Here is a 24,780-nt window from a genome sequence, read left to right as displayed (position 1 = left end):
TATTTGAAGGGATGTCATGTTGGGGAGGGATCAAACTTGTTTTCTGCGGCTCCAGAGACTAGGACCAGGAGTAATGGGTTCAAGGTGAAGGAAAGAGATGCCACCTAAACATCAGGAAACATTTCCTGAGAGTAAGGACTGTTCGACAGTGGAATGCACTACCTCAGAGTGTTGTGGAGTCTCCTTCTTTGGAGGTTTTTAAACAGGGGCTGAATGGCCACCTGACAGGAGTGCTTTAATTATGTGTTCCTCAATTGCAGAGGATTGGACTTGATGGCCCTTGGGGTCTCTTCCATGTCTATGATTCTATGATGGATTAAAAAAAAATAAAGACCTAAGGATCCTGCAATAACTGTGGGTTTTTCAATTGAAAATAAGCAAAGGGTCTTCATAGAAAGTTTGGAAACAAAAAGACTCTAGAAAGTTTGCGTAACTTTACTTAAATATAAAGATTTGAAGGATTTGATTGGTTGTCAGTTCAAAATATTTATGTAAGGAAGTGATAAGGTGTGAGAAACTAGGAGGAATGCTGGATCTGGTATTTGTAACATCATAAATTTGTGTCACTTCAAGAAAGGAGGGGGAGAAGAATTCAGAGTAAGGGAAGAAATTCTTTGACCTTAAGATGTAAAATCCTCACAATGACAAGAAGGTGAATAGGGAAGTAAAGTGCCAGTGATCAGGAAAAATACTGTGGTGGGAAATATATTTTAGTTTTGAGAAAGTGCTGTTTGTGACTTTTAAAATATGGCAAGGAAGCAAGACCCTACCAAAGGAAGACCAAGACTCTATAAGTCAAGGTCTCCCTTCCAAGTACCAACCCTGCTTAGCTTCTGAGATCTGACTAGATCAAGCTATATCATGCCACCTTCTCTCCTATTTAGTAATAGACTAAGTATAATCATTGTTGATGATGGTTCAGAAATTATCTCCTTCCACCACTTGTAAATAAGTTTGGTGTTAACAGTAGGAATTAAGAATATTGCTTTTGCAAGTTTTTTGGGGGCAGGGAGAGAGATAATCTCTCAAATCCATTCTGAGTTGGACACCAGTTGCCATATAGCAGAGGCAACAGAAAGGTCCCTTATACTACCTGATCTGTTTATCAAACATTTTCATCTAGGGAAAAGATGGGGCAGTGTTTTCCTCTTCTTTAATTGCTTTAACTACATACAGAGCAAAGAGCAGAATGCTCAGGTGTTAGCACTGTTCACTCTGAAAGTTGAATTAATGTCACTGGTATAGGCAGCTTTAATGTTCCCAACAGGTATCCAGTTTTAACATACAAAGAATGGAGAGCCAAACCCTGATAAAATAAGTAACACAGATTTAATGAAGAAGTTTAATAAATTTTGTTATAGGTTAGAAGTAAATACAGCAACTTTCAAGTAAGTAACAAAAATGTAAGTTTGATTGATGTTGCCACCAAGAACCTTACAGAGGATGCAAAAGGGGTAAAAAATAGATTAGATGGTGTGGAGAAATTGCCTTTTTTACTTTAATTTTCTCCCAACTTGTTTGTAGCTGCTTTAGCTAAAGGTCACACCCCAGCTGTAGATTATTTCCTTAATGGTTAGGACTTCAACAACCCCTTTTTAGTATTTGCACCTAATAGCAACAATGACTTTGCACCAAACTGCTTTGTTAATTAGAGTTAGAGTGTGATTGGCCTGTTTATGCCACTTGACCAGTAGTTTTGTATAATTGCCCTTCAACATTCAAAGAAGACTTTTACTTCTATTATCATTCTTATTACTCTCTCTACTCATCTGAGCGTAACCTTTTGTTTTTCCAGACTGCTATCTTAGGCATTTCAAAGCTGTTAGACTCTGCCGGCCAGTTCTTAACAGCAATACTTTTCATCTCTAGCTTTGCTTGCTTTTTGTTTTGAAGCTATGCTACCAATGTTTTATGTCGTTATTTTAATCTTAAGATATTTTTTCTGTTATTTTGTTCATTGAACATGTGCTGTACTCAATAAACCTTAAAACATTTTATTCATTTTTTGCCCCTGAGTTTTTGTGTACACCCCAAATCCAGACCCATGTTTGAGAAGAGGCTAGTCAGAACTTTCCCTACAGGTGGGGATGACCAAAATATTCTACATCTGAAAGAGGAGAATGAAAGATTTCAAGACGACATTGCTATGTTGGGATACAGGCAAACTGATTACTAAAATGTATAAGATGTTACTAAAGTGGGATATGGAGGAACAGGGGGTAAAATCAGTGATGGTAAAATGGGCTAGTAACGTGCAGAGAAACATACAAATGGAACAATGGGAAAGATTATGGAAAAATCTGAAATTTACAGCTTGTTATAATCTAAAAAATACTATAAAATGATGCATAGATGGCATCTAACAGAAAAAAATGTCTAAAATGTATAAAGGGCTATCAAACCATTGCTGGAAATGTCAATAACTAGATGGTTCTTTTTTCATATGTGGTGGACATGTAAAGAGGCAAAACTGGAATACAATTTTAAAAGAAATGCAAAAGATTATGACAATAACAATTGAGAAAAAACCTGAGGCATTCTTGTTGGGGTTGATGGGGGAGGACATCAATCAATATAGAACACTTTTTATGTACATGACAACTGCAGCAAGGATTTTATATGCATTCAAATGGAGGTACAGTAAAATTCCAACAAAACAAGACAGGATTTTAAAAGTGACAGAATATACACAGATGGCAAGGCTGACAGTATAAGAAACAAAAAATATGGACAATTTCCTTAAAGATTGGGAACACTTGTGGACAACCTACTGAAAACACATACAAATAGAAAATCAATGGCAGGATTTGAGATTTAAATGAAATCAGTGGATTGGACTAAAATAGTTTCATTAAGAAGCACTAAAATGAGATGAAATAGTGATACCAACTATAAGCACAAAACTACATTTGAGTTTGGATCCACAATGAGGTAGTTGGAAGTCACTATATATGTATGTAGTGATATCTTGAAATGTTTTGTTTTTTACTATTATTAAGGTGGGGGTGGGGAGATTAGATTTGGGTTTGTTCTTTTCTTTTTTCTGTATGTGCTAATTACCGTACATACTTATGTATAAGCCGACTCGTGTATAAGCCGAGGCACCTAATTTTACTACCAAAACCTGGGAAAATGTATTGACTAGAGTATAAGCCGAAGGTGGGAAGTCGGGAGGCAGAGGGAGCTCCTTATTTGGGCAGTGACTCCCCCTGATGTCATTGCCCAAATAAGGAGCTCCCTCCACCTCCCGGCTGCCTGGGCTTCCTCAAACCCAGCCTGGAGGTGGAGGGAGCTCCTTATTTGGGCAATGACATCAGGGGGAGTCACTGCCCAAATAAGGAGCTCCCTCTGCCTCCCAGGGTTTGAGGAAGCCCAGCCAGCCAGGGTTCCCCTTCACCCTCTGAGGAGGGCAGCAACAAGCGGCTTCTGCAGCCGCAGGGAGGTCATCCCGGCCATGCCCCCAGCCTCGGCAGAGGCCTGAAGAGCCAGCTGGTAAGCAGTGACTCATGTATAAGCCGAGGGGGCATTTTTCAGCCTTAAAACAGGGCTGAAAAACTCGGCTTATACGCGAGTATATACGGTATGTGTTAAAATCATTTTTTTCACTAAAAAGAGTAATTCTGCATAGGATTGCACTGATGTAGTCCTGAATAAAGACACTTTGCTAGTGTATCACATTGTGGAGCAGAGCTTGTGCCACTTTCCTATGGTTGCCTGCCTCCAAGTGGTGTGGCTCCAGATTTCCTGCTTTTACAATTGATCTCCAGGTGACAGCGATCAGTTCACCTGGAGAAAATGGCCAGTTTGGAAGCTGAAGTCTTTGGCATCATACCCCATTGAAATCCCTTCCACTCCCCAAACCCATCCTCTTCAGGATCCACTTCCACAATCTGCAAATATTTCCCAACCCAGATCTGGCAGCCCTACACTTTCCTATTTTACATGATGCTAGAAGTAGTTTTCAGTGAAAGAACATTGAAATACCCATGGCAATTATCCAACCACTTCCTTCAATGATATTTGTATAATATGTATAGTTGGGGGTGGCGGGTGGGGATGGCCTGTTAGAAAGTTATAGGTTTTTCAACACCTCTGCCACATATTGGGTCAGTGATAGAGTAGAGCCTGGAGCTCTCTTGGAATTATAATTGATTCCAGTCTATAGAGATCAGTTCCTCTGGCAGTTTGTAGGATGTACTTTATGTCTGTTTAACTTCCTCCACTCCCCAAACACCACCCCCTCCAAGCTCTGCTCTCATATTTCCAGGAGTTTTTCAACCCAGAGTCTGCAACTCTAGTCAGTGACCTTGATTGTCACTTTGCATTTCTTGTTTCCTGATTTTTTACTTGTCTTTCTCCTGCTAAAAAGCAAAATAATAATTTGCCTTTCATGACAGTCTTGCATTTCATAGAATAGAGTTCAAGAGGTCACAAAAAAGCTTTTGCTTTTCACTTCATGATTTATATTTGTACAAGCAAGTCAACATAACAAAAGATTTCTCGGTGGAAAATAGACCACAGAATCTTCCAGCTTCTCTTAACAAAATGCTAACAGTGAAAAATATGCAGGTACCTTCATTTCTTAGAATCATTAGCACACATCCTCAACAAAACTACTATGAGTGGAATATTTTGAAGGATAAACAAATACTCTAGCAGACTCAAATATTAGACACCTTTCTCATTACATACACTGACCCTTACACTTGACACTTACATCTCTGGAGCTATTGTGTTGCCTGCTGTGTTAGAGACTTGAAATTCAAAGGTATCTGAAGTAACCTCCATGGAAGGATTTATAATGTATCGAATGTTATGTTTGTTTAAATCATCTTGAGTAAAAGAGCTTTGCACAACACTACCTGTTGTAGAGAGAAACAGTACAATAGCATAAAGACAGCACATATATATACATGATTTTTTGTACTATAACTTTTGGAGAAAGATTTGCATATCTTCAAAATAAGACATTTAAAGCTCCATCCAAAGGGGGTGAATCGCTTTTGGATTACTTTCAGTTGGTGAGGCCTAATGAAGTGGACAAGTTGTACAAGTGTGCGGCCCACCATGTCTAGACTTGACCCTTGTCCTTTGTGGCTGTTGGTAGCAAGACACACTGCATTGGTAAAATGACTTCAGAAGTTAATAAATGCCTCTGCAGGACGTTAAAGTTTTGCAACTACTTCTGAAGTTGGGTCCAGTCAAAATCTGATGCCCAGCATTCTATTTTCATGCCTGGGTTTGGTTTAGAAATGGCCTTGGTTGTCCTCATGGATGATCTTCACAAACAGAGTGATGGGTAGGATTGCCAACTCTGGGTTAGGAAATACCTGGAAATTTTGGAAGAACAGCATGAGGAGGATGGGGTTTGGGGAGGGGATATAATAGGGGTTTATAATGCCATAGAGTCCATCTTCCGAAGTAGCTGTTTTCTCCAGATGAACTGACCTCTGTTGCCTAGAGATCAGTGGAAAGCTCTTCTGACTGAGGCTTGTCTGTCAACTTCATTCCTTTCTTTTAGGCATCAGGCCAAAACATTTATATTCACCCCAAGCCTTTTAATTAAAGGTTTAATCCCCCTGCTCTCATTTTAGCCTGGAAACTTGTTTTAAGCTGCCTGTGATCTGTATTGTTGAAAGATTTCATGACCAAAATCAACTGGCTGTTGTGGGTTTTCCGGGCTGTATGGCTATGTTCTGATGGTTTTAGCTCCTTTTTTTGTGCACATCTGTGGCTGACATCTTCAGAGGCGTATCATGGTGAGATGTGTTCCTTTCCATGGCACAATGTGGAGTGATTTGTGTGGTTGGGTATCTCTTCTGTATCATCTTCCCAGATGATATCACACCACTGTTTCAACATTGCTTAACAATCAATTACTTCCAAAGAGACAACAACTTCAACAAACAGATGAATGGGGTGGCCATAGGAAACTCCCTCACTCCTGCTGCAACTAATTTTTCACATTGAACCCTTTGAAAAACAAGCCTTAGAATTTGCCTCCTAAAAACCAAAGCTATGGTTCCAATTTGTGTATGATACTTTTACAATGTAAAACAACCGTGAGGAAGAATTGATGAAATTTCTGGATCACATTATCTCTATCCACCCAAGTATTCAATTTACCATGGAAAATGAAAAAGAGAGAAACTGCCATATCTGGATCATGTGGTCATCTACAAAACAAACCAACAATTGGGTCACAGAGTCTATAGAAAACCAACCCATGCAGATTGATATCTACACTAAAACTGCAATACCACCCACAACAAAAAAGGGGTAAAATCAAAACTCTGACAGATGGTGCAAAATGCAGTTGCCAACCTCACCTTCTCACTGATGAACTGTATCACCTAGACTGGGTTCTGCAAGTTAGTAGCTACTATACAGTGAAATGGGAAAAGCTATAAAACCAAGAGAAAAATATATAATTGAGGAAAAACACCCAACAAACAGGGAAGATATCTCTACCACACATCAAGGGAATCACCAACCAAACTGATAGAAAAATATAATCTTTAAACAGTCGTCAGATCCACCAGAAAAATGCAACAAATGCTATGATTAGCAAAAGTCTAGAGCAGGGGTAGGGAACCTGCGGCTCTCCAGATGTTCAGGAACTACAATTCCCATCAGCCTCTGTCAGCATGGCCAATTGGCCATGCTGGTAGGGGCTGATGGGAATTGTAGTTCCTGAGTATCTGAGAAAGCCTAGTCTGAAAAGAACTGCTGCTTACATAGAAGTCTATTGCATACCATGCAGCTATAAACAAATATAAAGACTACAAAATGCAGCATTCTGACAAGAATAAAAGAACATGAAAGGCACTGCAGACTAAACCAACTGGTGAAATCAGCAATAGCTGAACATGCTCTAACCCATGGGTGTCAAAACTCATTTGTAAAAAGGGTCGGATATGACATAAATATGACATGATCAGGCCAGGCCCAGGGGGAGGGTGGCTGTCTAAGCTGGTAAGCTGGCAATGGGTGCACCAGGCTGGATCAAGGGGGGGGGGGTTACTACATCGCCCTGGCATAGAGGGGGAGAGTGCTTGTTCCCAAGGAACTGTATCTGCTTGCCAGCATAAAGGGCGATGCTGGCATTGCGGAGATGAGGAGCCCACATCCAAGGAAGGGTGTCCTCAGTGCGATACAGCAGCCCTGCAGGATGGGTGCTCATGTCTATTCTAGCCACAAAAGGACCCCTGCTTGCATTTCCTCCCCTGATTGTCTTAACCCAGATACTCCCTTCTATGACTAACTTCTCCTGACCACCTTAGTTTGCATTCTATTGTCTCTCTACTGTAATTTCATCAAATACCTGGACAACTCCCTGCTACATCCATCCACTTAATATATCTCCCACTACTCCTAATCACCTTTCTCCTCTTAATTTCCATCTCCTCTTAATTTCCAACCCAAGTCCCCAAAGGTCAAAGCCCTCCTAACACCTCGCAGGGGTTGTCCAGACACCTCCCAGCAGAGGCGTAGCTACCATGGGGACATCCGGGGACAAGTGCCCCGGGCGCCACCTTGTGGTGGGCGCAAAAATTGCAGGTTCGTTAGTGGCTTTTTCTATTTTTCAGGGTTTTTCCCATTTTGTGGCCTGCAGGGGGCGCAGTTTTTAGGCTAGCTGCACCAAACTTTCAGACTATTGTCAGGTGACTCTCCTGATGATACCAGCCAAGTTTGGTGCAGTTTGGTTCTGGGGGTCCAATGATATGGACCACTAAAATGGGTGACCCCATATTCTATTATTTCTAATGGGAGCTAATAGTATACGGGGCTACCATTTTGATGGTCCATAACTTTGGATCCACTGAATTAAACTTCACTAAACCTAGGTGGTATCATAAGGAGAGGCGCCTGCTGATCGCCCCCAGGTTTGGTGCAGTTTGGTTCAGGGTGTCCAAAGTTATGGACCCGCAAAAGGGGTGCCCCATCCCCCATTGTTTCCAATGGGAGCTAATGGTAGATGGGGCTACCCTTTTGAGGGTCCATAACTTTGGGCTTCCTGAACCAAACTTCACTAAACCTGGGTGGTTTAATCAGGAGAGTCTTCTGAAGATAGCCTAAAAGTTTGGTACTGTTAGCTTAAACATTGCTCCCCTGACAGGCACCCTCAAATTTTCCCCAGGTTCTCTCTTTAAATCCACCTCCTTTGGAGTGGATTTAAAGGGAGAATCTGGGCTCTCTAGATTAAAAAAAACATTAAAAGTATTGTTGAAGGCTTTCAAAACCAGATTCAACTGGTAGTTGTGAGTTTTACAGGCTGTGGTCTGATAGATCTTGTTCCTAACATTTCGCCTGCAACTGTGGCTGGCATCTTCAGAAGTGTATCACAGAGAGAAGTCTGTTATAAGAGAAGGCTGGACACAGTGTATAATAGACTTCTCTCTGTGATACACCTCTGAAAATACCAGCCACAGATGCAGGTGAAACATTAAGAACAAGATACACCAGACCACGGCCACACAGCCCAGAAAACCCACAATAACCAACATTGAAAATGATGCTGTTTGGGGTGGGGAATCTACCCTGAAACAGCATCACTTTCAATGTTGTTTAAACTAGGGAGCCCAGAGTATTCCCTTAAGGTGGATTTAAAAGGAGAATCTGGGCTCTCTAGTTTAAATGACATTAAAAGTGATGCTGTTTCAGGGTGGATTCCCCCCCCTTCAAAAATAGCATCACTTTCAATGTTGTTTAAACTAGGGAGCCCTGGGTGTGTTCAGATTTGTGTGTTGGGCCATGTTCTATAATGCAATGGTGACTTTGAGATGAACTGGTGCAAAAATGTTGTTTGGTCGTGGTGGGGGAGGGATGCTGCCCAAATGGGGGGGGGGCGCAAAACTCAGATTTTGCCCCGGGCTCCATTTACCCTAGCTACACCCCTGCCTCCCAGGGTGGTCCTTCACCCCATAAAAGTCTTATCCTCCAAAGGTCCAATCGCTCAGTGCCATTGACACCTTTTTGTCTTTGTTGCTCTGTCCAATGTATTGCCCCATGAAATCAAATGCTGGCCGTTTGACTCTGAACTCCAGATCTTCTTCACATCGTGATCAGATCGTATTACCCATATCTCCATACCCCTCTTTATTTCAGACCTATCTTCCAACCTATTTATATCTTAGGAACTCTGTGTGTGTGTGTGTGTTTGCTGCATTGAACCGAGTGCTTGTGAACTTCTTATCCTTACATTTTAAAATTGTCAAATTTGCCTTATACTCCTCCCTGTGGATCTTCTTGGCTGGACCCTCAGAGGCTCACCAGATTGGGAGTGGGGTAAGGAGAGTGCAAGGACTGGTGAGCCCAGAGCAAGGTGAGTGGCTGCCTGACAGTCCAGTGGCTGCCTGGACTCACTAACCCAGACCAGCACAAGGAGGAAGGCTGGCTACATCAGCTGGTGAGCCTATAGCAGGATCACCAGCCAGCACTGGTTGGGCACCAGGATAAATCATGAGTGAGGTGAAGTGGGTGCCTGGACTGGTCAGCCTGCAAGTCCACAGGAGGATGATTAGCAAGTCCACAGGAAATCACCAGGCCAGAGTGGGAGGAAGGGGGTTCCTGGACCGGCAAGCCCACAACAGGCTCACTGGACAGATTGGGAGTGGGTGGTGGTGGTGATGTTTGACACCGCTGCTCTAACCCAAGCTAGACATAGAATCTTATTTGAAGACACAGAAATGCTTGACAACTCTGACACATACTATGCCAGACTACATATAGAAACCATTTAAATCTACAAACATCGAGACAGTTACAACAAAAAGAGAATCTGAAAATCAACAAAATCTGGCTATTGGTACTAAAAACACCCAAAGAGAAACAACAGGGGACTTTTCAAACATAATTCAACAATCCACCTGATACTACAAATTCTTTTCCCCACACTGCCACACCTAACTCTAATTTCTGAGATGAGTCACACACATTCAAATCACCAGAACACATACAGATTCAACTGCAAATGAACTCCACCTGGACACTTGCAAATGTGCCTCATCCCCTCTCACCTGAGAGGAGGACAAAACAGGACAAAACAAATCACTTCACACTGTGCCACAGGAAGCAACACACCTTTCAATGGCATGCCTCTGAAGATGCCAACAAAACAGATACAGCCAAAACGTTAGGAGCAAAAACCACCAGACAATGGTCAGCCTGAAAAACTCATAGCAGTCTATGACCTGTTTCTGTGACCTGTATTTTCATGCATAATAGGACTTTTTAATGCTGGATTTTAATTATCTTTTAATGTTTTCTTTTAAAATTATTTTTATTTGTAAGCTACCACAGGCAGGTTCCTGTAGAGGTAGTACTAAAATGTTATAAATAAATAAATAGCATTTCTGTGTTTTTATTTATTACTGATGAGATCAGTTTCTGCCAATTCCTTTAATTTGGAGGGGTGAGTATAAAGAGATGTAAGATATTTTCACAGACACAAATACATACAGCAACAGAAAAGGGCTTTCGTGAACACTCTAACATTCCTGTGGTATTTCAGAATCCTGTATTTTATGGCGAAGAAATAAAATACCTGCTTTTAGGTTTTCCAGATATCCAAAGAAAGGAGGTTGCCGAATACTGAAGATGAGCTCCTCATCTTTGCTGCTAGCATCCGTGACTTTCAGGTGATGACCTGAGATGGGGATCGCAAACGTCCCATCTTTCAAGTTTTCTATAATAGTTGGGCTGGCTTTCAAAAGGAGCTTAGGAGTAGTTTTATTTTGACAGTCTACCTGTTAACAAGATTATTCAATGTAATATGAAGGAGCAAGGGAAGAAGATGTAGGTTTCCTTTAGATGACTCTCACTTGTGCTGTGAATATTCACCTTGAATGTTAAACATTAACATGAAGGAACAAGAGTCAAACAACAAAAAGGCTGTATATAAAAATATTGCAACGCATATATTATCAAGTGTCATTATAAGCAGTGCAAATTACATAACCTAATGTCCTATAATATAAATAAATATAATATGAAACGACGACCCTATAAGGTAGTGTTGTGGTTGATGTCCAATATATCCGACCAAACATAACACTTTCTTATTTTGCTGCAGATTCTTAAGTTTTATATGAGCACAGTCCGTGGCTTGAGCGAAGTGTATAACAAAGCTCAGCAAATAGGCGAGGTCAAAGAATATCCCATAGTACTCACGGTTACAAGCACTAGTGTATAATATAAAGTGCTATTGTAGAAGCATAGCTCAGGTGTAATCAATTAGTGAAAGACTACAAGGTGCAGCAAAACCAAAGATAGCCGGATAGATGAAAGCAGTGAGAAGCAGCACAAGGGCAAAACATCTTGCGCGCTAAACTAGGTTTTCAGCTTTTCTTCTTCCGTGCAAATACCGGTACATGCTTCTGATACCGATCAAGTTGTTTTTAACATAACACCAACATGAGACATCTTAGTAACATGATATCAAGGTTCTTGTTGGCTAGAAAGTATTCTGTGCAACCTTGAAACTGATTTTTCCCTTCACTTAGTATTTTATTTAATTGTAAAAATTAGCCAAGAAGAGCAGATTCCCTTTTTACCATATAATTGACTTTGCTATTGTCTGCTGAATTATCATTTGCAAAGCGCAGAAGCAAAATTATACTAGCTAATCATAATATTTTGGAAACCACCCTAAATCTGGCTCTGCCAGGGGAAGGAGGGGATATAAATTGTATTAAATAAATAATTAAAATGGAGTGTCTGCTCCATGAAATCCATATGGCTATAGGTTTCTGATTTAAGGGAATGTATTCTTCACAGACAAGAGGAGGAGGTTAACTGTGGTCTGAAGTATGGCATAGCAGAATAACTGATTCTTTCTATGCAGATGCAGTCTACAAGCTTACCTCCCAGTCAAATTTCCCTGAGAGGTTTTACACCAACTTCCAGCTTTTCTCCTATACTTTCTATCCTACTGAACTTTCAGTTGTACTTAATACTGATCTGATGATAGATACTACCAGCTTCCAGAAGATAAAGCAATATCTGATAAAACTCAGTCAGCTGTATTTTTTCTGATATGAGGATTCTATAGGTTTTATCGGAAGTTTTATCCAAGCATCTAGGATAGTGGTGAGTGGCCCTTTCAGCACAAATAAGACATCCTAGAGACATCTTTAAAAAGCATCCTCCTCAATTTTTGTCCAGACAGCATGGACAAAAAAGGCACCAGAGGAGAAAGAGGCCTTCTTCCCCACCTACATTTCCTTCCACCCAAATTTAAAGCTATCACACACCACATTTTATGGTGCTGCAGGGATTCTCTGTGCCACGCAGTCATTTGTTGAAGGTTTGCCTGGGATGTTTGCTTTGCAAGCTTCACTGCTGGGTGCCTTTCATCCCAAAAAGTACATGGTTGTACTCATTACATCCTGCTGATTCCTGCAATATATAGTTTCCCCTTTTTATTTTCAATGAGTTATCGTTGAAGACATACAGACACAATATGAAAATTGGCATGGATTCTAAAATTGTGTCTGTGTGTCTTTAAAAATAGCTAATTGAAAAATTTAAAAACTGGAAAACTATATATTGCTGGAATCAGCAAGACATGCTGAGTACAAGCATGTACTTTTTGAGCTGCAAAGGTGCCTAGCAGCAGAGACTGCAAAGCAAATATTCTGGAGACATTTTCAGCAAATAGCTACAGGCACGGAGAATCACTGCAGCACCATAAAATGTCAGGTGTTAGTGGTAGAGGAAACTGACACATAGCTGTAGATGCAATGGAAACATGTGGGGACATTTGCATCGGGCAGCCCCCGTTGCATCATGTGGGGGGCGGAAAATCACCTCCCACACTTCTGGGAAGGAGGAGGGGCATGGCTAAGCCTGGGCGCGACGTGTGCACGTCGCCCTGGACAAGGCCTGAGCCTGTCAGCCAGCCTGGTGGGCCATGTGCATGCTCTCTGTCCCTCTGGAGAGCATGCCCACAACCCACCAGGCTGGCCGACATTGTGCTCAGACCCAGCCATGCCCCTCCTCCTTTCTCCCTCGCCCAGCCAGGCCCGATCACTGGCTAAGGTAAGTGGGGCGCAGGGAGGGGCAGGGCATGGGGTGCAGGGGTGTGGGGCTCGCGGGGCCCATGGGGGAGGAGGAAAAGTTGGAGTTTGCCCCAGGCACCATTTTCCATAGCTATACCACTGAACTGAAAAGAGAGCTTTAATGATTGGGTGGGAAAATAAGATGTCTCCTCAGCTCCTGAGCTCTGCATAGCAAGCAGGAGATACTTGCAGACAACTTCAGGAAAAAAGGTTCACATTTTAGCAACTTCAAAAAAGACACCCTGAGCTGAGATAAGGCATCCTGAGGACATCTTGGGGAAGAAGCTGTGTGGAGTTCCTCCCCAAGATGCCTTTATTTCTGTCCTCAGGACATCTTATTTGTGCTGTGCAGAAAGGGCCAGTGACAACAAACAGAATCTAGCTGCTGGGCAGTGCCTGACGGTAAACAAAATAATCTATGAGCACTGGAAAAAACAGTTCCCTTAAAGCAGTGGTGGTGAACCTATGGCACAGGTGCCAGAGGTGGCACTCAGAGCCCTCTCTTTGGGCACACGTGCACAGAGTTTGTCACATGGGGGGGAAGACGCCCCCCCTACACACATACCTAGGCTGGCCTGGGTCGCTGGATTTGATGTGCATACACCTCAGCGAGCAGGGAGGCTGGCGGGCCTGGTGTCTATGCTCCAGGTGGCTGCTGCCCGGGGGGGGGGGGGGGGACAGAGGTGGCAAAGATGCTAGAGAGGTGCAGAGCGGCACATGTGGGACTTGCTGGAGGGTACAGCAGGCTGGTCCCTGCTCAAGGGGGTTATTCAGGTTAAATTGCCATGTTGGCACTTTGCAATAAATAAGTGGGTTTTGGGTAGCAATTTGGGCACTCGGTCTCAAAAAGGTTCGCCATCATGCCTTAAAGGGATGGGAATTGCAATAGAGAAGGGGAGGAACGAATAAGGTCTCTTGGCAGAAAGGTCTTTCATAGCAGCAGATGGAACAGCATTGTTGATATTTCTAGAAAATTGCAGAGGGTACTTGCTAGGCTGAAGAATGTGGTTTCACCTTTTCTCCTTTTCCAGTAATAGTAGTACTTGGGGTCACCCAATGAAATTGATGGGTGATAGATTCAAGATGTGCGAAAGGAAACACTTCTTCATTTTAACCATGTTGAACCCATAGGAAAGGCAAGGTTCAAATATTTAAATCAATAAATAATCTTCAAGCAATTTAATTGTGGAATTCACCACCGGTAAAGTTAGTGATGTTCACTAGCACATTTGCCTTTAAAAGAACATTTGATAGATTGATGAAAGACAGATCCATAAATGGCTACTGAGCATGGTGACTAAAGGGAAGCTATCAATCAGAGGCAGTAAGCCTTTAAATATTAGTGCTAGGAGAAAATATCAGAGGAAAGCTTCTGTGCTGTGTTAATTGGTCTTATGAGCCACCGGTTGGCTGCTGTGGGAAACAGAGTTGGAATAAATGGCCAATAAGGCTCTTTTACTGTACTACAGCAGGGACTACAGCCCAAAGCTATGTTAAATGGTAGTGCCAGATCAGGACTGCTGACTAGAGAGAAAGAGAGACAAGTTCCAAAGAAAAGGATCACAAAAAGAACAAGCTTTTGAGGATTTAAAAAAATCAAAGTACACCATCCTCCTGCAGTTTGGGTCATGCTCCTTCAAGCATACAGCTGACTGGCAATTTAACTAGACCAGAAAAGGTGAATGATGGTTATTTAGTCCACAGTGATGTACTCTCCCCAAAGAAGAAATAAAACTGCCTTCCTCATCAACATCATTGTAACTCAGCCAAGTGTTGAGGGTTACACCACTGAGATGCTCATCTGTCCAAACTTTCTTCACCTGTTCTGATAATTCACCCTCCTCTGAGACACACACCTTCATGCCACTGTCCAACCAATTAGTTGCTTCGCTGACTGCATTCTGCAATCCTTAAGTGATGATTCCCTATCTGACATCTTATGACAACTGATTAGTAAACTAGGCCATGAGTTTTAAGAAACATGCATTTTAGGAACTGCTTCCATTAACCCTTCACAACCTACAACCTATATCACCTTGTAAACTGCGCTGTCATGTCTACAAAGAATAAGGCATATTTGAAGCTGACCAGTTATTGATAATCTGTTATGCGAAGGCTGCATAGGTGGTTGCCAGAAAGTCCCACTGACCTTACTTCTCAGTAAACATGCACAAGATATGGCTAAAAGCAAATAGAAATTCCCATTTCACAATTTAACATGCCAAAACATATTTTTAAATGGAGGCTCCTCACAAGGGTGCTCATTAAACCATGACAAGACAGGTTATTAAAGAATAAAGCATGATATGCATTCTCTAAAATGTAAAGCAGAAACGCTAAGCCACAATAATGTAAGTTCTAAACCAGCTGAGATAAGGTTTAGGAAGATTCTGGCCATAGTTAAGTGCAGCAAGGGAGCAGTTAAATGTCATTTAGAATTTGACTGCATTTGGTCACGGACACGTTTTCACATGAGAGCTGGTCAAACCAATCTTTCCGAAACACTGATTCCTGAACTTTTGCCAGAGGTGCCTCTCTCTGGTGGCCTCAAAGCTTGATTTACCAGACATGTTAAACCTCTCAGTCCTGAATAAGCAGTTAAATGTGCACCCAGCATCAGAGAGTAGGTTTAAAGGTACAGAACTAAATTTCACAGTCAATTTGCAGCACTTAAGCTTTGATAATAATTTCATCTATATTTGTATGCCTTATGGACAATTCACACAAACAGTTTAGGGGCTTGTTTTACATTTTTCCTTCTTAAAAAAATACAAGCAATGACAGAATATGAACATGATTAAGAGGTTTCCTTAGCATTCCATGAATCTGGATTTTTATTATGACAGCTGAAACACCCCAAAATATTTTCTGTCTTTGACTCAGATAAAAACATGCAGAGGAAAACAGGACTCCCTCATTCTCAACAGTTGCAAAGAAGGGTGCATTTTGGCAGAAGCCTATGTGCAGGCAGCATACCCAACACATGGGGTCTGTAAGGAGAAGGGGCTTTGAACCAATATGAAGTAGATGCTTTGCATGCATAAAGTCCCAAATACCATTTCAAGAATCTTCTGTTGCTGGGAGAATTCTGCAGAGCTTCTGACAGTCACAGCACAGATGATACTGAGCTAGACAGACCAATGGCCTGACTCAGTATAACATAGCTCCATAAAAACTAAAGTACAGGAGCCGCATACATTTTAGTATTCAGTTACCTTAATTTTGACCCACATTAGACAGTTTAAATTACACCTGTTGGAAAAAACAATGAAGCCTAATTTGAATAATAGAAATGTCTACAGTTTCTGGCAGAAGGGGGTTGTTTACTAAGTACTGTACCCTATGGAATCAGCCCTTCCCTTTTCTGCTAACTGTTTTCCCCCCATGCTGTTAACTGCCACCTCCTACATGCTGTATACTGTTGTTTTTTCTCCTGTAATGTTACACTGAAGTAAAGTTGGTTCCCCTTCCCCCAAAAGTCATTTATCCCCTTCTAACAACTTCCAATAACAGGCCTATGTAGACTATATCTCAAGACTTTTGACTCCAACTTTCACTTTTGATATTATAAGTTTCCAAACTGTAAGTGTCAAGAGATGCATATTTCTTAAAAATACATCCCCATAGCAACAACCAGTACTTATATCAACCAGTCTGCTAGTTCTCAACCTTTCCCCTTTAACAGCAAATGCTAGCTGTTACCTTCTAGAGATTGGATTTAAAAGAAATAATTACCATTTATACAAGGAAGAAAATGTAGTTAATATGCACACATACCTGTATTGTAAAATCTATAGGGTCTTCTCTCCATTGCCCATTAACCAAAAATCCATGATTGACTTTGTCTGTTGCTATAAATGAGAATTTATCAATTTGTCCAGCTCCTCCATTGTGTCTGTAGTACACCTTCATATTATCTATATCCACCTGTGTAAACTGGCTCAGTTGTAAGACAGTGTCTTTGATAAACAGATGTCCATACTTTGGATGCTGAGTGATAATATAGGTGAGATTTTTTATTGGACTGTCCACATCTGTGAGCTGAAGAACAGTTGGACTTAAAAATCCTTTACTGCCTTCTACAATATAGAGTCCTTTGTTATTAAGCAGGACAGGTGGAATGCGATCAGTATGCTCAATGATCAATTCCAGCAGGCCTCTTTTCTTCATATGGACATTGCTGATAGTGAAACTGTTTTGAAAAAGAAAAAAGGAAATAAATTACAATACTACTAATACACATAACATCAGGCAAAATTAGATAGGCTGTTACTTTGAGGACTGCAGTGTTGGACATTAGAGAAAGCCACAGGAAAATACAGAGGAAAGCAGCTAAGATGCAGAACTATTGTGAACATATTTGACTGCATGCTTAACTGAAACTAGATGCTTAGGAAAACAACAACTTCATAACTGCAGGCTGTAGACTTAAAGCTGACCAGATTGTGAAATCTGGGCTGACCCAAGCAGCTCCTCCTTTTCCCTTCTCTTTCAATAGCAACAGCTAAAATTGCCAGCTAAACACAGAACTGGGAGCATGCAACGGGGGTGGGGGGAGGAACCTATTTTCTTTAACTTGAAGGAGCTGGCAACATGGAAGGAGTTATAAACACAAGCCTTGAAGAATATTGAGGTTCTGTCTTGAATCCGGCCAATGGGCTAGCTAGCTTATGTTAATGTAATTGCTTGTGTTAATGTATTTAGCTTGTGTTGCTTTTCTTAATGTGTCTACAGTGATAAAAAGTATTTTGTTTTCTGTTCTAATACAAGATGACTACAACCTGACTACAACCTGACATTGGGCCTCTTAAGCCCCGCACTACTCTCCTCAAGTAGCGCAGGGTCCCCAGGCACTCCCCACGACAGGGCTGGCGACAGTGCAGCCGCCCGGAGGCTGCCACTGTCACGCCCCCTCAGCGCGCGGCATCCCTGGCACTGGAGAAAACGGTGTCTTTTGATGACCCCGCGCAGAGCTTTTTCCCGCAAGACATCTCAGGATGCCTTATTTAAGCTCAAGGTATCTTTTTGGGGGGCGGGGGTACATCTTTTTTCCTTAAGTCACCTGCAAGATGTCCCCTGCTTGGCTGTGCAGGATGCAGAACTCAGGAGGCATCTTATTTTTCCTGCCTGACTGTTTTACTCTCCAGCCAGTTTCACCCTCCGCTTGCGTCTGACATTTTGTGTGCCGCTGAAGGGATTCTCCATGCCTCCATTTGCTGAAGGTTGCCTCAGGATGTTTGCTCTGCAGACTCTGATTCTGGGTGGCTTTTTGACTCAAAAAGTACATCGCTGCAGCATGTGAAATGTCCCATCGTCATTTGGTGAAAAGGGCATGGCATTTATATAATATATATATTGTATCAAATCCATTTCAGCATTTTTTGCTTTTGTTTTCTTACCATATTTATGATTGCTTTTTTTGAAACCACTCCCCCTGCCCCCTCACTGGGGTTCTCAACAGTTTTCAAGATGCACTGGTGTTATGCAGTGAATGGCATCAGCATTATACTCTGAACCATTCTATGTCATGCTGTCACATTTATGTACTGAATGTGAATGGCTGACACAGCACACCTGACAATGTTTGCAGGAATAAGACCCAAAGATGAAAGTGGCAGAAGCAGAAACAGCAGAGGCATGCTGCGTTTAATAGCCTTGGGTCCTGTGGTGTAATCTCTTGAGAAAGTTAAGGATCAGGGTGTGAGAAGAGCTGTGAACAGAATATGACAGGAACTGTAATTTGTGCTCAATGTATTAAAACATGACTGTGAAAGAAACTATGCTCAGGCTTCAGTGCAGACAAAGATTTTCAGGAAAAGCTACTTTTTTGAGTAAAAAGTTTGTTCAGACTCCAAATTTTGATCAAAATAAATCAGAAGCATATCAAAGTTGGTGATCTAGTAGTAACTAAACAGGAATAAAGAGAGGGAGGCCATGGAGGGTGGTGGTAAAACTGTAGGGTTCCTTGATTCCTTGGGAGGCAATGGAGATGGATATTGATTTCATGTCTTTTTCATACAGTTTTTAATTTGGGTCTGGATGGTGTTATGGAAAACCCGAAAGTAATATTTGGCTGGGACCGTCTCAGGAATCTTCTTCTCAGACATTCACTGTTCCACATATTCTGTATGTGGCCTTGAGCAAATACCTTTCAGATTCAGACCTCTGTCTATAATATATTAATGCCAATATATCCAACAGGATTATTATAACAATTGATATAATCAGATGCTTTGAACACTTTACACTGTATATGAAATTACATTATTATTTATTAGGACTATGCATTAGCACTCAGAAGAATGGCTCAAACAATAAGTCTAAATATTTAATTTTAGCAGTTAGTTGATTCAGTTCCATCAGGATGCTACTACAGTACAGTATGACCCTTGTTGCATGATTTTCAGGTGGTTAGTCCTAACAAAGTGAACTGCTTAGAAGTGTGCAGCCCACCATATCTTGACTCAACCCTTGAACTTAAGGACTTTTGGTGTTGAGCTGTTAGTGTTGAGCAGGTCAGGTGGGTCTGAGAAGTAAGAGATGCCTCTCTGTGAAGGATACAGCTCTGACAACTTTGAAAAATGCAGTCATGAGTACTCTGCTGACATAAGAACTCTTCTGAATCAGGCATTCCTGGATGCCAGTGACCTAAACAGTGACCTACTTGATAGCCAAAATTATTTTTTTGAGCAAAATGCCTGAGTAGGAGGCTACTAGGGCTGTACACCAAGATAAATTTTGGCTTGCATAGGCTCCATACAGCACACAAAGGCTGAAATAAAAATGTAAAACTGATTATGAGAAACCTGGGCCTAGAATGGCTGCTTCCAAAGAGACAGTCCCTGTGACAGTCCCTGTGAATAGAATGATGGTCCCCAAGCTTAGATAAAATACTTTGGCATTAGAATTACAGTCTACAGAGTGGAATGAGGGCACTTGATGTGGAATTGGTGTTGTAGGGATGTGTTGTTCCAGGTCTAGATCAGCTTCTAAGGTCCCAGGGTCCATGATTCTGCTCTAGGGGTGATCATTCCAACTGCAAAATCCTTATTCCTCATTCCTTTACATGAAGTCTGCTAGGTGTCCTTGGGCCAGTCACACATCTACCAGTACTCGCTTAGCCCACATACAATGGCAAACCATGGCTGAAGTCTCTTGCCTTGAAAACTCTTTGGGGTTGCCATAAATGAGCTGTGACTTGACAGCACTTTCCACAACATTATTCTCTCCTGAATATCATCATTCTGTCATTCTAGCCCCAAATTCTTATGCTACTTCCAGGGACCATAATTGTGCTTTGAGGGTTATCATTTTAATTCCGGAGTACTTATCCCACTCCCAGGGAATCATCATTCCACTCTGGGAACTGACATTCCCATCACAGAAAACTTATTCTACTCCTAGGGGTGGTCATGCCCCTTAGCAGTTTGTCTACTCTCAGAGACAATCATTCCAGTTCCAGAGAAGATTCCTCTAATCCCCTTCCACACTATCATTGCAACTTTCCTGTACTGTCATATATTTCAATGGAGCCCATACAGGTCAATTGGCATGCTTAGCTTATGTTATATTCAAAGGCCCTTTAGGCATTTCCCTTTATTCTCAGTGGGAACTTATGCCATCTGTTTTAGTAAATTCCAGATTCCACCATTCCACCATGGGGGACTTTTCAGGGGATCTGCAGTGGTTCAACCAAATGGCACCAAAATTGTAGCAAATTGAGTCCTACCTTCCTACTAAATAACCAAGTTTCAAGAACATTGGAATAAGGGGACAAATTTTATGGGCCCCTGAACAAGCTGCCTCAGCTCTTTATTTAACCAGCCTTAGAAGAACAAAAGGGCTCTATCCCCCCTGGAGGGATGGAAATAGAACTGCAGGTCTTTGTGGCTTGTTTCCAAGGGCAATTGGCTGGAAGTGCTCTATGCTTCTCCTTGAAAGTATCCAATTGGAAAAGAAAAGTGTCATTGCTCAGGAAATCAATATAATCAAGGAAAAATAAAAGTACATGGTAAAGACTGCTAGCAGAACACAAGCACAACATGGATTTCTTCACATAGGGTAGTTCCATTTCACTAAGAGTCCCAAATTCCTAATATTGTTCTGGAAAAATCATGGTAATGACCTGAAACAGCACTTTCTGCATATATCTTCAACTCAGGTATTTTGTTATGTGAACCCAAGTGGCTACTGTCACACACACACAGTCCATAGTCAAAGTTCAGTTCTAGGTTCAGTCCAACAGTTCCTACTTATGAGTGTTGAGTCCAACCAAACAAGGGCAATCCAATCAACACAAATTCAGGAGTCCAGGCCAGGGTCAACCCAAAGGAAATAATACATTCACACACAGCTGAGGTAGCAGCAAGCAGAATTGTTGCTTCCATGCTGTCTTCTGTTTCCCAGCCTCTTTTCACAGGGAATTGCCCTAGAAGCTGGAAATAGCCAACATCTGGCCATCATGACTGCTCTGTTCCTGCAACCATTTCTCTTTGCTGTTGAGACTGTGATGGTGCAAGGCTGCTAAGCGAGCACTCCTACTTTAGCCCTTTAGCCTTCTCCAGTGTCACTCACATGGTTCAGGAATGTGAGGGGAAAGCAAGCTGAAGTTCTTGTGGCTGGCCTGCCACCAGGAGGCTGAGGGGCTTCTGAACTGGGTCTAACCTTACAGCTTGCATTCTGGTTTCTAGTTGTGGTCCTGGGTCTGACTCTACAGGGCCTATCTCCTCCTGATACAGGGCCTAGCTCCACTGCAGCTGGCTGGGGGATGGTGGAGCATCATGTAACCATCTGGTTCCTCATATGAAAAGCCTTCCACGTCTCTGGGGTCAGATGCATCTGGCTGGACCATGATAGCTACACAGGTTAAGGTAGTCTTGGACAAGATAGATTATCTAGACTCACTTCAATACAGATTCAGATTCAATATGTCTGTGGACGGAAAAGACTTTATTCTGATTGCTTATTGTGATAGATTTGGCTTTAAAAGGGTTAATCTAAAAAAAGGTACAGTTCAGCCAGAGCAGGAGCACCAAGTGTTAACCAGAGCACCATCTGATTGGCTGGCTGAGATGCAGTAGCAGCCAGGAGCCACAGAGAGAGTGTGCTCACTGATATAAAAGCAGAGGAAATCCTGTCAGAAAGATGGATGAGGGAGATTTGCAGAAATTGAAAGATTTTGAAAGCAGCTTGTGAGACCCACAGATCATGTCAGTTTTCAGATCCAGTCACAAGAAAGGCAGCAAGAGCCACAGATATAAAGGGAGAATTGCTAGGAGGCCAGTGTTCTCTAAGACTGAGAGGAAAGATCTTTGTTTTCACCAGCGGCTAGGAGGCCTGGTGTGGGTAGAAAACAAGAGGGAAGCTTATCTCATGGGGACATTTCTAAGACCACACTTACCTATTGTCTCATGAGGAGACCACACCTAGATACTGAGCCAGAGAGCCCATGAAGATGTGTTTAGCTTAACTGGCAGAGTTAAATGTGGGTTTAGTGAAACCCCAGAGCTTAATCTGTCCCAAGCCAGTGTGAGTTCCCTTTAGAATTAAGGGTGGAGTTAAGGGAGAGTGTTCAGAACCATGTTGAAAAGGTTTACCCTAAACAGAGGCACCTGTGTATGTGTGAAGGTATCTAGAAACTGAAACAGCCATTTAACAGAAACTGCATTTGCTCTGTAATATCTAAGTAAATATCTGCCTAAAGAAACCAGAAATGCTTAAGTACCTCTCTGTAACAACAACCTGAGATGAAAGCTTGTAAAATAAAATCTAGTTTTGGGTGCTGTGTGGTTTCCGGGCTGTATGGCCGTGTTCTAGCAGCATTCTCTCCTGACGTTTCGCCTGCATCTGTGGCTGGCATCTTAGATGCCAGCCACAATTCTGGCAGCGATCAGTAGAACTCTGTTTCCCTCCTAAGCTCCACAACCTAATATTCAGTCATGAAAGCGCCGACAATACAAAATCTAGTTTTGTTTTATCTTTTAAAAGCCTCTCTAAGTTCCATATTTTTACCTCAGAATTGGTGGCAGCTTATTATTAGTTTTCCTGACAGGAATTTTGACGAAAGGGCTTGTGTGTGTGCGTGAGTGGAGAGTGCCTAGGCCAACAACTGTTATCAAACATCCACCCCAGCAACATGCTTCCCCCCCCGTTGGGTCTTTGTCTCTCTTCAGGGAGTGGGAGGTGTTGCACTTATCTTTCCCGGAAGAGCGACAAGGAGAATGTGCTTGTCAATTCTCTTGGATGTTTCTGTCATGTTTTGTTATCATGGTATCATCCTGGAGAAGCAGGCTGAGTTGGAGTAGAAAGCATGGTGCTTCTGGGTTTCTACCCTTACTGGACAAGAAAATTCCAGTCATACATACACACATATACTCATCCTGTTCTGTGACATTAGTGTGAGCTTCAGTTGCCTTTTTTCCCCCAGTAACACAACTGGATTCTCTCATTGAATTATTTTTTTAAACCAATACCTTAAGAATTTATTGAGACATATATCTTGGGAGATATGTCTTCAGGCGCATTATTTGATTTTTATCCTTAAAGCTGTTTTCAAGCAGCTCTGTGAGAGTGTGTATGTGTCAATCTGCCACTTCTTTAGGTACTTCTAACACATTAGCACTAATTAGGACAAACGCTGTCTGCTATCAGCACTACCTTACTAAATACACACGCACAAACATGCATGTAGCATCATTTCCAGTGGTTGCTGTGTGAGGAAAAATAATGTGTGATAACAATGTTCTGAGGTTACACCTTCTAAATGCCATTTGATGCCCAGCCCATGCATTAAAAATTAAGGTAACATGAACAGGCAACTATCCACTTGAATCAGGGAAGTACTTGGGATGACTTCTACTTTCTAAGAAAGCACAGAGAGGATTAAGGTTGTGCATAGGGATGTGCAAAATATGCCCCAGTTTTTGTTTTTGTTTTGTACATTGTCATCATGTTTTTCTCTGTTTTTTCTTACTGGTATTCCTTATTAGTTTATGTCTTTTAGAACATTTTTGAAACCATTTATATGTCATTGACACAAAAATAGTGGTAATAAGTCTATTATATTTTAACACCACTGTTGAGAAAAAAGATGGCCAAACACCTCGGTTTCAGTTGGAAGAATCAAAGTAAAAAAACCCCTGGGATTTATGAATCCCAGTGTGTTTATGAATTATATTATTTTATTTATTTACAAAATGTATACTCAAACTTTTTACCTTCATCATCTGGACAACAGATTAAAACATACATTAAAAACACATCTCAAAACCCAACAAAACTGAACAAAAACACGTCATTCATACAAACAAATTCAAAGTAACCTCTCCTGGGTGGCCACCACAGACAGAAACACCCCAAAAAGGGCTTCAGATGATCACCATAGTGTTCAATTAGGTTTGTAAGAAAGTAGGCGGTCCTTCAGGAATGATAGTCTCAAGCCATGCAAAGCTTTAAAGGACAACATCAGAACCTTGAATTGTACCCAGAAACAGACTGGGAACTAGTGGAAATGGGCCAAGACTGGGGTGATATTGTCCCTATAACCCAATATCCTGGCTGCAGAATTCAACATCATTTGAAATTTTCAAACACTTTTCAAGGGCATCCTCATGTATAGTGCATTACTGTAACCTAATCTATACCCCTTTTTACTGAAAGAACTGACATCAGTCATGATTTGACGAAAGTGACATTAGCATGTTTCCACAGGTAAAAATAG

The 24,780-nt window shown here is 41.7% G+C and overlaps 1 protein-coding gene across 10 annotated transcripts in view; it reads right to left on the bottom strand.

Moving 5' to 3' along the window:
* LOC125432449 (FRAS1-related extracellular matrix protein 1-like) overlaps positions 1–24,780 on the bottom strand; it is a 189,590-nt gene that overhangs the window by 33,721 nt on the left and 131,089 nt on the right. For 9 of the 10 annotated variants that reach the window (XM_048495969.1, XM_048495970.1, XM_048495971.1 and 6 more), the window contains 3 exons: positions 16,839–17,253; positions 10,547–10,748; positions 4,718–4,862 (listed from right to left, as the gene is read on the bottom strand). In XM_048495969.1, coding sequence (XP_048351926.1) covers positions 4,718–4,862; positions 10,547–10,748; positions 16,839–17,253 — 762 coding nt within the window. The remainder of the gene's footprint in view (positions 1–4,717; positions 4,863–10,546; positions 10,749–16,838; positions 17,254–24,780) is intronic. The other variant, XM_048495976.1, reaches the window with a different exon arrangement.

The sequence above is a fragment of the Sphaerodactylus townsendi genome, linkage group LG05 (genome assembly GCF_021028975.2).
Source record: "Sphaerodactylus townsendi isolate TG3544 linkage group LG05, MPM_Stown_v2.3, whole genome shotgun sequence".
NCBI classification, from domain to species: domain Eukaryota; kingdom Metazoa; phylum Chordata; class Lepidosauria; order Squamata; family Sphaerodactylidae; genus Sphaerodactylus; species Sphaerodactylus townsendi.
The sequence above is the reverse complement of the archived record's forward strand: the minus strand, read 5'-3'. Positions and strand labels throughout refer to the sequence as shown.